Genomic DNA, 15,188 nt, shown 5'->3' with positions numbered 1-15,188 from the left:
GCCCAACTTTACGCCCTTGACCTGATTTTGGCATCGCAAAACTTTGCAGGTGTGTAGTTGAGATCCAAATGAAGGCCTTCCAATGACCTACTATTTGCAGGTACTGTGATCCCATCGCAAGATGATCCTCAAGATATTTTTGCATTCACTAGCGTTGAAAACAAATTCAACATCCAAGTTCATTACTTCCCAGTATTGAGCACGGGCCTTTAAAGCATTCGGTGACATTGTGTGTCTTGAACGCACTCGCATATACCTAATTGTGATTGGCCCATTAGGGGCATCTTATTTCCTGGATCTCATTTAAAGCCAGCTCCCGTTAACCTACCTGGTGTCAATCACGGCATCGGCTGGAAAAAGGTTTTGGCTTCAAAATAAAACGCCAAAATAATAAAGTGATGATATTTCCAAGTGAAAATGACACAAACAGTTATCATTTCGAGAGACCATTGGTTCCGGTCAATGGCGTAATTTCATCAGAGACGTTGACGTGCCATGGCTGCAGCAAAACAATGTGTCAAGGAGTGATAAAGGACAAATTAGTTTATTTTGAAAACCTCAGCCGGAAGTCTGTTTGTTTATTCGGGCTAGCTGAAATGCTACATTGATCAGCTCTTTCCGTGGTGTAAGAAAGCCGTGTTTTCTGGGATGTATGTTACGAGACACTGTTTGTGACGAGCGGCCCGGTTCGTGTCGTCGGTGAAAAGCGTCGCGTGCTCATTGTTTCCTCCAGAAAATAAAAAAGGGAACCGCTTCCCCTTCTGGTGCCTAAACGGGGGTAACGAGAGATGCCTGCCTTCTGCTTCACGACCACCCACCATGTAAGCGCCTGTCCGTTCACAACAAGAGGAGCTTCAGAAAGCTTCTTGTCATTGACGGTCTAGTCTATCACAAGCAGAGGGGGACGGTTACATCGTGTGTGTGTGTGTGTGTGTGTGTGTGTGTGTGTGTGTGTGTGTGTGTGTGTGTGTGTGTGTGTGTGTGTGTGTGTGTGTGTGTGTGTGTGTGTGTGTGTGTGTGTGTGTGTGTGTGTGTGTGTGTGTGTGTGTGTGTGTGTGTGTGTGTGTGTGTGTGTGTGTGTGTGTGTGTGTGTGTGTGTGTGTGTGTGTGTGTGTGTGTGTGTGTGTGTGTTCTTTTTAGATGATGCCTGCCTGAGGGAACATAATGGACAATGGCAAACCAAGTCGTGTATGTCTTCCCCAGCGGATCAGTGAATCGTCCAAGGTGTGTGTGTCAGACTCTGACACATGCATGAAGGTAAACAAGAAGCTGACAATCATCTCATCCATTTGCCAGATTACTCAATGACTTAAAACTTTTTTTTTTTACTTTAAACTTTTGCCTAATTTGTTGAGAGCAGTGCTGATATATAAGTTTGGCATTTTAGCCGGCGCCATCTTGGTTTTTGGAAACCAGAAATGACAGGAGAGGGTGGGCTCATGTACGACCAAACGCGGATTAAAGCCATTTAATCAAAAAAGTGAAATCGGTGAAACAGTCATTTTCCAATAGACTTCTATGCAACCAGAGGCGTCGCCCCCTGATGGACACTAGAGAGAATGCAAGTTTAAGGCACTTCCACATTGGCTTGTCTTTTTAGACGCAGAGGTGGCCGTCTGGATAAAACCCTGCCTTCCAGCATAATTTAAATCGCCCTCAACTGAACATTGAGATTCAAGCAAAAAGGAACAATCTCATCAGAGCACTTTTCCACACCGTATGTTTGTGTGTACCGGTTGTGTTGGCAGGTGTTCCGCTGGGGGGATCAAGCTGCGGCGGTGTTGCAGGGCCTCAACGAGCAGCGGCAGCACGGACTGTTCTGCGACGTGTTGCTGGTGGCGGACAACCAGCGGGTCCCTGCTCACCGAGCCCTGCTGGCCGTCTCCAGCACGTACTTCCACGCCATGTTCACCCTGGGAATGAGGGAGGAACGCCAGCAGGAGGTAGGATGATGCACCGGGGGCGTGGGCGGACAATCTCAAATGCCCAATGCTGGTTCAAGCTCCGCTGTCCTCTTCCTGTCGGCAGGTTGAACTGGTTGGGATGTCTTGCATCGGTCTGAACGCTGTTGTGGACTTCCTGTACAGCGGAGAGCTGCCATTGGATGGAGGAAACATTGAGCATGTGCTGGAAGCTGCCCACCTTCTGCAGGTGAGACGCTGTTCAACACATGATGCTAAATGGTTTGATGCACTAGGGTCCGTCTTCATATTACACTGTATTTAGAAGGCACAAATCTCACGTTTCAGCCAAATTAAACCAGTTACCATAAATACGGCAAAAAGGATTGTGGCGTTTAATGTGAGCAAATGTTTGTCTTTTAGGTGTATTATCAAGCATTTATAAAGTATTTACAATGTGCGTACACAGCATTTATTAACTGTTTGTACACATTTACAGGAAGTTTGAAACGGGCTTTAAAAACGACTGTGAACATATGATTATATTTGATTACGTCTGTATGTTATGCGGTAATTAACTGTTTATACGCCACCTAGGCATGCTTTATAGGATGAGGATTATAAGAATGTCCTTAATAACTAACATGTTAGAAAGCTTTCATTAATTGTTTACATAGTGGTTATGAATTGCTCTCCTGAAGGTTTCTTCTTTTTTTTCCCCTGAGGTCAAAGGTCAGGGATGTCGTATGTGTACAGATTGTATAGCTATACAAAATAAACTGAATTGAATTATTAACAACAAGTACAAATGTAGTGTTAAATTGTTTAGAAAAGAAAAAACCAACAACAGCCATGTAAGTCTCTATGATGGACACAAACCATTAGGAATGAAATGAAGAACTCCTGCTGCTGTTCAGGTGTGGCGCGTGGTGGATTTCTGCTGCCAATTCCTGGAGAGGGAGGTGAGCGAGGACAACTACCTGTACCTGCAGGAGCTGGCCCTGCTCTACAGCCTGGAGCGGCTCGACGCCTTCATCGACCGCTTCGTCCTCGCGCGCTTCGCCGCGCTCTCCCTCACTCCCGACTTCCTCCGCAACACCCCGTCACACAAACTGGCGTCCTACCTCTCCAGTGGCCAGGTAAACAACCCCGCGTTGTTCAGATGTTGACACTGCAAGTTCAACCTTGACCTTTGGGCCCAAAGATTTACAAATAGCCGCTCCCCTCTTCGCCGTCAGGTCCAGCATGACGGTGAGCAGGAGCTCTTCCAGGCCACCTTGAGGTGGCTCGGTGAGGCCCCCGATCGGATGACCCACGCCGCACGGCTCCTCGCCCACGTCCGCTTCCCCCTGATGCCAACGGCGGAGCTGGCGGACCGGGTGCTGCCGGCGCTGCGGGCCCTTCCGACGGAGGAGGCCGGCTGCGAGGCCCTGGTGAAGGAAGCCCTGGTGTACCACGCCAGGCCCAGTGCCCAGCCGCTCCTGCAAACAGGACGCACCAAGCTGAGGGGGGGAGCAGAGCGGCTGCTGCTGTCCGGAGGAGAGGTACACAACAGTTCTGCAGAAGTGTCTTTAAACTTGCATTCTCTCTACTGACCAGCAGGGGGCTATAGCAAAGTCTATATAAATGACTCTACTTCTCTTGATGTATTCCCTCAGTAAACATTGTAAACATTAGTTTTTGGTCTCAATCTCTAGTTTCAAGTCTTCTTCAATACAGCGTGATGTTCATTTAGTAAATTATGGTCCATTCAGACAGACCATAAAGCTGTGGGGCAGGGCTTACAGTGATTGACAGGTCGCTGCAACTCCTCCGCATTCCAAATATGGTAACTTCCGTTTAGTAGTTACGAGAAGAAAAAAAAACATGGCCATATCCAAGATGGCCATGTTTTTTGTACAATTATTAGTCCACAAAGTGTTCTCTTATATGACAAGGTGTCATAAGAGAACATATATAACATTTTGGTTAATTTGTTTTTGCTCGAAAATGTATTTATATAGAATATTTGTTCTATATAAACTTGCAGTGCTTTCCAATACCCATACTACCATACTATTTAATGTGCCAGAATCAGATTGACCCAATTGAATGCATACCAGATACCTCAGTACATACTTTTTTAGGGTTCCAGCAATATGTACTAAAAGTTAAAAAAAGCAAAGAATGCAAATTTGAATGCAGCTTCGATTCCTAACGTTTTGATTTGAGGTTTAAGTTGCGACCTTGTAATATCTCGTAACCATAAAAGAAAAGACGGTGATTACACTAGTTTCCTTGTTAATAACCACGCCTGATCACGTAACCGTCCTCTCTTTTTACTCCTTGAGGTGTCGGAACGTGGCGAGGAGCTGAGCGCCAATGTCTGCCAGCTGAACAGTGAAACGGGGATCTGGGAGGTGGAAACCGAGCTGCCGACCAAGCGGAGCCACCACTGCCTGGCAGTGCTGGGGGGCTTCATCTTCGCCGCCGGGGGAAGCTCGTCCAGGGACAACGGAGCCGCCTGCAACCTGCTGTACCGATACGACCCCCGCCACAACCTGTGGACCCTGGTACTGTGGAGAGTGAAAGAGCCCCCCATGGGTCTCTTATGTCCGTTGTGCCTGACTCTTACCGGCTAAGTGACGGTGTGATGCCTTTGTTTTCCCAGGGTGCTCCGATGAACGAGCGGCGAATGCATTTTTACCTGGGGGCGGTGGGAGACTGTCTGGTCGCCGTGGGAGGGAATAACAATGCCAAAGCATCGTCCTCTGTGGAGGTTTACAGTCCCGCTGAAGACTGCTGGTCCTACGTGGCAGGACTGCCCAGGTAGGGACACGGGTCACCACTAGGTTCGCTGTTTCATGGGGACATTTATGTCACGGGTGGGTTTGCCAAGACGTTTGTCATTCACGGTCCCCTGCGGATGTATCACAAAGAACATATGACATATTTTTTTACGTCCGTCTTTTTTAATTCGGTCTTTCCTAGCTTCATTTACGGCCACGCTGGGACGGTCCACCGCGGTGTAGTCTACATCTCTGGCGGTCATGACTTTCAGATCAGCCCATACCGCCGCAACGTCCTGAGCTACGATCCGTCGCGGGACGGCGAGGTGTGGGTGGAGCGCCGGGCCATGTCCGTGGCGAGGGCCTGGCACTGCATGGCCTCACCTAACCACCTCATCTACGCCATCGGGGGCAGCGACAACGACGAGGACACCACGGAGCGCTTTGACATCCGTCAGGTGGAGTGTTACGACCCGCGCAGCGGCCAATGGACGCGGGTGGCGCCGCTGCTGCGGCCCAACAGCGAGGCGGGGCTCGCAGTCTGGGCGGGGAGGATCTACGTGCTTGGGGGCTACAGCTGGGAGAGCATGGCGTTCTCCAGGGCCACTCAGGTGTACGACCCCGAGGAGGACGCGTGGTCCAGAGGCCCCGACCTGCCCAAATGCATCGCAGGGGCCTCGGCATGCGTGTGCACTGTGAAGAACTCCCCATCGTCACCCTCTCCGGAGACAAAGAAGAAGGGACAAGGGATGACAGGAAGATTACTCCCCACGTAGCAGCAGTGATGAAGGACTTTCTCCTTCAAAACAGTTCTGATACATGTTTTTAACAGAAGAAACATCATTTGTTATGGGTTTTTCTTTGTTAAGAAAATCTGATTAGTAAGAGGGATGTATTCTCTCTGCTTTCATTTATAAATCTCCTACAAGACCTTCAGATGAGTGACACACTGCATGCCTGAGTATTAACACTGTATAGATATACTACATACATATATTTGGTGGCCAGACTACCAAAAGGAGAATTGTCGCCTCCCCCCAACCAGTCAAGTTGCAGTTTACATGCACGTCTGTCCAAAATGTCGTCACTTCATCATTTTTTATAGAAATTGTCATAATAATATAATATAATAATGGATTCTTGAGCTATGGCCAAAAACGTGTTGCTTGAGGTCAAGGGAACCGTTGACCACCAAATTCTAATCAGTTTAACCTTCTAGTGGACGTTTGAGAAGACATCCCCTGCAGGTGTTCCTGAGACATTCACGGGCTGTTGTCCCTCAAACATCAGTCAGTCGGACAAAGAGCGCGTTGCCACTTCCTCTGGAGCACAAAACTATATTCATTCAAATGACCGTTTATTCGTTATTTTCAATGTGATCTCACAGAAATACGATCGCGACCTCTCAACACTGCATTACGTAAGTTACTGTCACGTACGTTCTTTTTTCAGAATGATTTGCTGGAGCATTTTGTGAGTCTCAACTGGATAAATTGTCTTTAATTAGGATGCAACAATGCAGACATACAGTATTTCATTCATGACACAAACACACTAGAAAATGAGGTCCCGACTCTTCAGAGCTCATGGATGACCTGATATTGGTCCAGTCCCATTCAGTGACGTCACATTTGAAAGATCCGTGTTCACATTCTTGACCCTAACACAGCGTGTGATACGGATACTGTGGGGAGGCGCCATGTAGCCGGCCTTGAGTAGTCCAGTAGTACTGGATCCGCTGTGGCGTCTCTTGACTCCGCCCTCCTGACGGCCTCATACGAAGGGGTAGTACGGATGACACTTGATTCTGAGAAACGGAACAACAGTCGTGAGAACAGCGGTTCGTTTGCAGAACACTACTGCAGCAGGTCCACTTACTCCTCGAGCATACAGGCCCTCCACCCCCGGTCCAGTCCTCTCAGGGCTCTCATGTCTTCTTCCGTCAGACTGAAGTCAAAGATCTGCACAAACACCAAAACTGATGTGACAGACAACTATACTGATGCTCGTGTTTATTTGTTTTACGTCTGAGACAACATTATGTTATCATTCTTGTAGTGCAGTAATAAACATGGTGAAATACACGACTTTGTTGTGTCGAATGATGATTCGACGGCAGTATGCATCATGAGAAGAGGAACCTTTTAGTATTACTAAAATGTTATGTTTTTTTGCCATGCTAGCAGCAGGGTCGTAGGGACACAGGGTGAGCTAGCTAGCTACGCTAATTATTGTCTCACTTTGTTTTCTGATAAACGGTGCCGTCAGTAAGTCCACGTACCATACAAGCATCATCAAGACAGATGAGACTCCTCTGGTTGTATAGAAGTCTATGCTTCATGTGTTAAAGCTGCATTCTCTCTCCTGACCACCAGGGGGAGACTCCTCTGGTTGTATAGAAGTCTATGCTTCATGTGTTAAAGCTGCATTCTCTCTCCTGACCACCAGGGGGCGACTCCTCTGGTTGTATAGAAGTCTATGCTTCATGTGTTAAAGCTGCATTCTCTCTCCTGACCACCAGGGGGCGACTCCTCTGGTTGTATAGAAGTCTATGCTTCATGTGTTAAAGCTGCATTCTCTCTCCTGACCACCAGGGGGCGACTCCTCTGGTTGTATAGAAGTCTATATAAATGACTCTACTTCTCTTGATGTATTCCCTCAGTAAACATTGTAAACATTAGTTTTTGGTCTCAATCTCTAGTTTCAAGTCTTCTTCAAAACAGCGTGATGTTCATTTAGTAAATTATGGTCATTTAGAGTCAAACAGACCATAAAGCAGGGGATGCGTTAGGGGCGGGGCTACTGTGGGTCGTCTCAACGTGACCCCTTCGCATTCCAAATATGATAACTTCTGTTCATTGGTTGCAAAGAAAAGGTTGCAAACGTCCACAATTTGTGAGAGTTCAGACAAAAGACTGAACGATATGTAATGAACACACCACGATCACAAAAAAGAAAGTGGGCGACGGACACAGCCAGAGGAGAGGTCTTACCTTTGTGTTCTCAAGGATGCGATGAGGCTTGTCACTCTTAGGGATGACTGCAATACCCTGCTGCACGTGGTACCTCAGCAACACCTGGGAGAATACCGCTGTTACTAACAAAGGAATACACACACACACACACACACACACTTGGACCACAGTAGACCACACTGACCTGTGCAGGGCTGCGTCTATGCTTCTTGGCTATACCTGCTGCGACTGGTTCCTCCAGGAGCTGATGTGGATCAAGGTCTCCTCTGAACCTAAGATAGGCCAGATACAACCAGGCAGACAAAAGGCTGTTCAAAGCACTTTACAAGGGGAACACACACACACATATATATATATATATATATATATATATACACACACAAAACAATTGCATTTAAAAGATGTTGAAAACAGAAAAGAGAACAAGTAGATAAGTTTTTTAAATTAGATAAATTGCATTCATTGTCAATGTTAAAATGCAAAACAATTACGTTTTTGATAACAAAAAGCGATATAATTGTCCTTTTTACATGTTTTTATTTCATTATGAAAGCAAATGCATGGATGAAAAGGACATGGGTGTTCCCTTTACTTTATAATTCACTGTTATTCTTTATTTGGCAGTTTTAAATCCAGACTCCGTGTCCAAGATTGATCCTATTTGTAAATAAACAGATGGAAACAGTTGATATCTATGATGTGAAGATAGCAAAGGGTTGATTATAAGATGACAGGCACCATTAATAAACATAAACAACTCCTCTACTTTGGTTGTGACTGAGCAATATGAACCAAGACAAAGTGGCTCTAAAGCATTGTGTCCTCTTTGGGGCCAACAGAACTAACTCATTGAATGGGATTTGGATCACAAAAGGATCTCCCAGCATTTGTGATACCAGCAGAATATTGCAGGTGCTTATTATATTTCCAATCAGCAGTCTGAGTCACAGGAGTGAGGGAGGGGTGCTCACATCTGTGGGGGTCTCTGCGGCGAGCCGAAGGGACTGTAGGCCGTCAGGGCGATGTTCTTGGATTGACAGAACTCGATCATCTCTGTCTGCACCAGATAGGGATGAAGCTCAATCTACGGATGATAACACAAAAACAAACAAAAGCGGAATACATATGGATGATTATACACACAGAACTTGGTAAATTATGAAATTAAATGTAAATGATGGCAAGACACATCTTTCATGGTGCAGGTCATTTCATTGTGAAAACACCAAATGAGGTCAAACCATGGGACATGAGTTCATACTCATAAAGAAAGGAGGTATAGGGACATAAGAATGTATGAATGAACACACGTATGTCAGAGGAGCTGAGCATGCAGCACCTGGTTGACAGCAGGGGGCACCCTGCACAGAGCCAGAAGCCTCTCCAGCTGCAGGGTGCTGAAGTTGGACACCCCGATGCTCCTCACCTTGCCTGAGGCCTGCAGGCCTTCCATCCCCTGCCGACACAGCAACACACAGAGGAGACTAGCATCCACTCTGAAAGGCTCCTGTGAGTCAATATGAAGAACGACGTCCTTCTAATGCTGGCTGGATGTTTTATTTTGTTTGTGGTTCAAATTTGAAATCATCCAGTAACATTTTATATTTAATGTTATTATTTATAACAACAATATATTGCTTTTAAATTGTATCTACCTTAGACCACATTACATTTACAACTTGTACTTATGGTTTAAAATATGTAACATTTTATTCCTAAATCTAAATTTACTTAATTTCCTATGAGAATAGGCGAAAATAAAAGACACAATAGGTGTGTGTGTGTAAAGTAGAGGGGGGGTGCAGTGAGAGAGGGGGGGATTTGGATTGGATCTGCTGCTAGCCACTTGTAATTTTTGTAAAATGATTACAAAACAATATTATAGGATTGTATTACTGTTATTTGTGTTTTGTTCTGACTTTTGTTTGTTTGGAAACGTTTACTGCTGGATGCATTTCTCTTCATAAACAACACTTAATTAATACCAGATCAAATTTAACCCCATTGATACATCTTTATATTTTGTAGGCATTAAAACAAATTGTTTTGTATATTTGAGAATGAAGCATTTACACATCTAAACACAACAGGAGGAAGAACAGGAAACAATATAATTAACCTTGAGGGAGAAAACTACAAAGTTTAGGAAACCATTCAGATTCTGTTTTTTTCAGTAACTGAACATCTGAAAAGCTGAAATGGAGTATACGATATTGTAGTTATTGTAGGTATTGTAGTGCGTAGAGCTGCATATACTATATCTACTTCTCTCTCCTCTGGTGGTGCCAGTGCACAAGGAAACAGGACTAATCCAAGTGGCGTCCTGGCCGGGAGCTTCTCTCTCCTGATTGGCCCGTGTGGGTGTGCTTGATGACAGCAGTGGGATCAGGTGTGCAAGCTGCTAATCATCTTTAATCACTCGCACTCCTCTGACCAAGACACTCCCTTTCACATTTAAGTATAGTTAATACAGTCTTCATTCGTCAGATGACTTCCCCCGTAACGGTTCTTACCCTCCAGACATCCACGTAGTCGATGTCGGAGGTCAGCATCACTCCGTCCTTCTTTGGGAAAAGTTCGTCGCCCGTATTCTAAGAAGAAATGTAACAGTCAAACAGATGCTTCTAGATATATGGCATGTTTCATTTTTGTGACAGAATTATATCCCTCTTCCAAGGCTATTGAGCGAGTTTAGAGAAACAGAAGGAACCAGAAAATACTCATTGAATTAAGGAATATTCAGGGATATATTTATATTGGCAATGTATAAAATTATTGAAACAGGTTGTTCAAATGAACAAACACACTCCGTTAATAGCGTACAGGTGAAAATGATGTTATTGAAAGGCAAAAACGCCAACAAATGCAAACCGAATATTTAGTTCGATAAGAACATGTTGTACATTTTGGAAAATATTACATGTTATATTTTTCAAAGAAATGTTGACCTTTGGACTGAGACAATCAAGCTCTGTTTATATCCACCGAAGTTACGAACAGTGTTCGTAGATCTCCTTTTTCTCAAGCATTTAAAAACAAATTGTTTGACTGTGTGAGTGTGGATGTTACACTTAACCTTTAGGCCAACAGGGAAATGCACAAGGTAAAGGTCCAGGTAGTCCAGCTGGAGATCCTTCAGGGACTTATTCAGGCATTTAGGGATGTCCTCTGGGGCATGATGGGTACACCACAGCTATATATATCAGAATCAGAATCAGAAACCTTGTATTAGCCAAGTAGGTTTACACCTACAAGGAACTTAGCGTGGTGGGTGGTGCAACATAGGACGTCAGACACAACAAACAACAACAAGCAACAACAGTAGACAACAAATAAACAATCAACAAAGTGCAGACGAGACATAGAGTAAAATGTACAGTGTAAGATAAAGTGCAATTGTAAAGTGTATGTAATATATATATATATATATATATATATATATATATATATATATATATATATATATATATATATATATATATATATATAAAAATACAGGAGGGTTAAAATAAAATAAAAGTATCTTATACTAAATAATGTCAGCTAGTTCTGTTAAAGGTTCTCAATAGGATAATCAGAGCATGGCAGCAAACAACTATTTGCTCTGTAAAGTTCTTCTGTGTGTGTTTTGATCCCAGTGTCTCTGTTTGTGTGCCGCTATGTACTGAGGCTGATTACCCACCTTCCGGTTCCCCCTCAGGTAAACACTGTTAGCTATTTCGGCAGCACCTTTAAAGTCAGAATTCAGATTTTAAAGTTCTTCTTTTTTGTTTTTGCTTAAACTCAGAATTCTGACTGTGATCCAGCTGGTTTGCCAGTGTCTCTTGAGTCTCCTTCTCCCTTTTGCCATGTACTCCTCTCGTCTTCCAATCGATTCTCACTCAACTTGTCAAACACGCATGGAGGCTTTCCGATGGTGTTCTTAGTGGTTAACATGACTGAACAGTAAGAGCATGTATAAAGAGTTGGAGGTTTGCATTGCTCGGGCGTGTCAAACAAACACAGGACTTTCACCCCGGAGACCGGTGTACGCGTCCTTTCATGCAAAACTAAAACTTTAACGTTGACATGTTGTGACTTGTGTTGCGACACAGCAAGGCACCCACCTTACTGACGATGAACATGTCCTGGCGCCTGATGATGCCCTGCTGTATCTTGGAGCGCAGAGCCTTGCCAATATCTACCTCATTTCTGTAGCTGTGAGCCGTGTCTATGTGGCGATAGCCGGCTGCGATGGCAGCCTCCACCGCACCCTGGACCGAGGTGCGGGGAAGATGGGAGGACTGCAAGAAGCAAAAATATTTGATCAAATAGGCCCATCTCCACCCCTATCTTTATTATTAAAGTTGGGAAACAGTGGCAGTGTAAGAATATATGTTATATGAGTGGTAATAATTGTATCTAACTCTTGGCAAGAAAGCAAAATAAGCTTATTTCCCAAAATGTCAAACAGTAGACCCTTTTAAAGTGACTTTCCAGATCTGTTAGTAAGCGGGTAGAAAATATTAGCAAGTGGTCGAGTATTTAGAGTCCAGATAAAAACATGTGTTTGGTGGAGAAACACAGCGGGTAACGTTACACCAGAGAGACATTAAGTCACTAAATGATCCAACTCTGTCATTTATGTGAGTTACTACGGGGGAGTAACACATTTGACTTAAAGTCACCAGTTAACACGGTCACTCGTTACACTGACAGAGCTTGACTCCACTGTTTAAAGTTGACTAACTCTTCTGGATGGCAAAATGCCGCTCCTGTTGCCAATATGCGCACGTATACTTTGATATTTTTCATATTGCCTGTAAAAGGATATATTCATTTGACTAATAAGTTAGGATCCAAGCCTGAAGGAAGGGCGCTGGGCTTTGAAATACATTTTTTCATTGTGACCAGACTGTTGAATTACAATTGCCAAGTTGATATGGGATGCAGTTGGGGGCAATATACTTTTTTTCATATACTTGCATTGGGAAAGAGACGTATGTAACTCATTTTTCAATTTGAAAAAAGTAAATAAATTCTATACTAGTAAGTTAAAAAAAAAAAGTTTTGGTTCATGTTCATGGGGCGCCACCTCCCAACAGTGTATCTAGTTGTCTTTATACATCAACGGGTGGGATCCATATGCAGCCAATGAGGGAGCTTGCCATTTGACCTTGAGGGAGGGGGGGCAGATAATCTGCCTATCAAAAGCCAGTATTTTCAATTGCCTCCCTTGGCAGATTCCTTCAGTAAATACTCCTTTCCTCAAAATGCATGCATTTGCAACACATATTTAAGAACAAAGAGTCAAATAGTATGCAAAAAAACAACAAAATTGATAACAGTAAACAATGTAGGAAAGAGGGTTCAGAGTACCTTCCATGTCCCAAGACCCAAAACTGGCATCCGTGTGCCATCGTTCAGCTCTACGAACCTGGCCACCTGTGTGTCCTCCATGGAGTTCGGAGAAAAAGCAACAGAGCGAGAAACTCGGCACACTGGGTGAACACACTCGTACACTTCCTCTTTTTCCACTCAAACTGCAACTGCTGAGTCAACGTCCTTCCTCTTTCTATGCTGATTTTACTTGTCTATCTGACCTCCTGTCTTTCTTTTCTCTCTCTTTCTCGCTCCTATTTCTGCTTTATCAGTCCAGTGGTTAATTATTGGACAACACACAAAGTACTTCACCACCATGTCTTTAAGTGAGGAGGGAGGAGCATGTTGCAAAGGTCACTCTTCTCATAGGGGTGGCACACACACACATAAACACACAGAAAGGCCGGGTCGCAGTGTCAGAAAACAAAAACCTGTTGTAATGTTTCCAGTCCAACATTAGATGGCAATCTTGTATAACTGCACTAACAGCAGCTAGATATAGTTGGGCTCACCGCCACGCATCACACTGACTCTGGAAACAACCTTCTGGAGAAAGGTTGGACTTTGTCCTTTTCTGGAATTGCCCAGGGAGAGAGGTGCCGGGCAGTAGTGGGGATACTCACCAGCCCCTGGCTGAGCGCCAGCGTATTGGAGTTTTCCCCAGAGATTGCACCTGCTGTTGGCGGGTAGAACAACCTGACAAGTCCAAACGCATAGTCTGGGTGAACTGGGAACGTCTGGCGGAGGATCCTGTCAGGTAGGTCTTCAACTCCCACCTCCGGAAGAACTTTTCACACATCCCGAAGGAGGTTGGGGACATGGAATCCGAGTGGACCTTGTTCAAAGCCTCTATTGTGGACGCGGCCGCTAGGAGCTGTGGTCGGAAGGTCATCGGTGCAGCTGCGTTGGATGCAGATGCTAAAACTCGAGCAATGGGAGTAGTTCGGGGAGGCCATGGAGAAGGACTTTTGGTTGGCCTCAAGGAGGTTCTGTTAAACCATCCGACGGCTCAGGAAGGGAAAGCAGGGAGGGTTGCTGAACCGGACAGGGGACATCGTTGGGCGGTGGAAAGAGTACTTTGAGGAACTCCTAAACCCCGCCAAGATGTCCCCTGGAGAGGGGGCAGCGCCTGAAGACTGGGGGGGGGGGGGGTCGCACCCATATCCCTGGTGGGACTTGGAGAAGGCTTTCAACCGGGTCCCTCTGGGTTTTTTCTGGGGGGTGCTGCTGCAGTATGAGGTGCCGGACTCGTTGCAACGGGCAATCCGTTCTCTGTACACCTGCAGTAAGAGCTGTGTTCGCATTCTCGGCATGTTTCCGGTGGGTGTCGGCCTCCGCCAGTGCTGCCCTTTATCACCTGTCCTGTTGGTGATTTTCATGGACAGGATATCTAGGCACAGCCAGTCTCAGGATCGCCTCTCTGCTGTTTGCAGATGATGTGGTCCTATTGGCCTCGGACCGTGACCTCCAGCATTCACTGGGGCATTTTGCAGCCGAGTGTGAAGTGGCGGGGATGAGAGTTAGCACCTCCAAATCTGAGGCCATGGTGCTCTGCCGGAAACCGGTGGATTGGAAGTCTGGGTCGTGACCGAAAGAACGAGGTCACGGATACACGCGGCCAAAATGAGTTTCCTCCGTAGGGTGGCCGGGCTCAGCCTTAGAGTAAGGAGCTCGGACATCAGGAGGGAACTTGGAGTTGAGCCGCTACTCCTTCATGTTGAAAGGAGTCCGCTGAGGTGGTTTGGATGCCTCCTGGACTGTTAGAGGTTTTCCAGGCACGTCCAACTGGGAGGAGACCCCAGGGAAGACCCAGGACACGCTGGAGGGATAATATCTCCTCGCTGGCCTGGGAACGCCTCGGGATCCCCCAGAATGAGCTAGCGAATGTTGCGGGTGAGAGGGCAGGCTGGGTCAACCTGCTGGGTCTGCTGCCACCGCGACCCGACACCCGTACATTCACCATTTGCCCCTAAAACTTGTCTTGGGATTTATTTCCTATTTGCTGACATTCTGTAGATGAGCGAGAATCAAGAAAATAAAAATAATGATCATTAAAATAATCCTTAGGTTATGATATAGAGATCTATCCCTATATATGTCAGCTGACGAGTAACAGAAGCACTAACAAGTTGATATTTACACTGTTAAAATTATATACTGTAAAATTCTCTAATTCTCTAAAC

The 15,188-nt window shown here is 45.4% G+C and overlaps 2 protein-coding genes across 4 annotated transcripts; one reads left to right on the top strand and one right to left on the bottom strand.

The window, feature by feature from the left end:
- The first annotated feature begins 456 nt into the window (after window positions 1–456).
- klhl36 (kelch-like family member 36) lies at window positions 457–6,753 on the top strand. The gene is made up of 9 exons (XM_034535063.1): window positions 457–821; window positions 1,141–1,257; window positions 1,749–1,943; window positions 2,029–2,151; window positions 2,819–3,040; window positions 3,140–3,445; window positions 4,232–4,453; window positions 4,552–4,709; window positions 4,872–6,753. The coding sequence occupies exons 2-9, from the start codon at window positions 1,165–1,167 to the stop codon at window positions 5,443–5,445; spliced, it is 1,893 nt and encodes a 630-aa protein (XP_034390954.1). The 5' UTR covers window positions 457–821; window positions 1,141–1,164; the 3' UTR covers window positions 5,446–6,753.
- Window positions 6,139–13,338, bottom strand: zgc:56622 (uncharacterized protein LOC326033 homolog). Of its 3 annotated transcripts, none has more exons than XM_034535064.1 (10): window positions 13,003–13,338; window positions 11,751–11,927; window positions 10,721–10,837; window positions 10,158–10,235; window positions 8,984–9,100; window positions 8,616–8,728; window positions 7,829–7,916; window positions 7,663–7,746; window positions 6,548–6,630; window positions 6,139–6,476 (listed from the first exon to the last, which is right to left on the bottom strand). In XM_034535064.1, the coding sequence occupies exons 1-10, from the start codon at window positions 13,081–13,083 to the stop codon at window positions 6,443–6,445; spliced, it is 972 nt and encodes a 323-aa protein (XP_034390955.1). In that variant the 5' UTR covers window positions 13,084–13,338; the 3' UTR covers window positions 6,139–6,442. The 3 variants fall into 3 exon arrangements, with proteins under 3 accessions (XP_034390955.1, XP_034390956.1, XP_034390957.1); XM_034535065.1 differs by having other exon boundaries at window positions 9,071–9,100; XM_034535066.1 differs by lacking the exon at window positions 8,984–9,100.
- Window positions 13,339–15,188: the final 1,850 nt, after the last annotated feature.

The sequence above is a fragment of the Cyclopterus lumpus genome, chromosome 6 (genome assembly GCF_009769545.1).
Source record: "Cyclopterus lumpus isolate fCycLum1 chromosome 6, fCycLum1.pri, whole genome shotgun sequence".
Lineage (NCBI taxonomy): Eukaryota > Metazoa > Chordata > Actinopteri > Perciformes > Cyclopteridae > Cyclopterus > Cyclopterus lumpus.
This window is presented reverse-complemented; position numbering and strand designations above follow the sequence as displayed.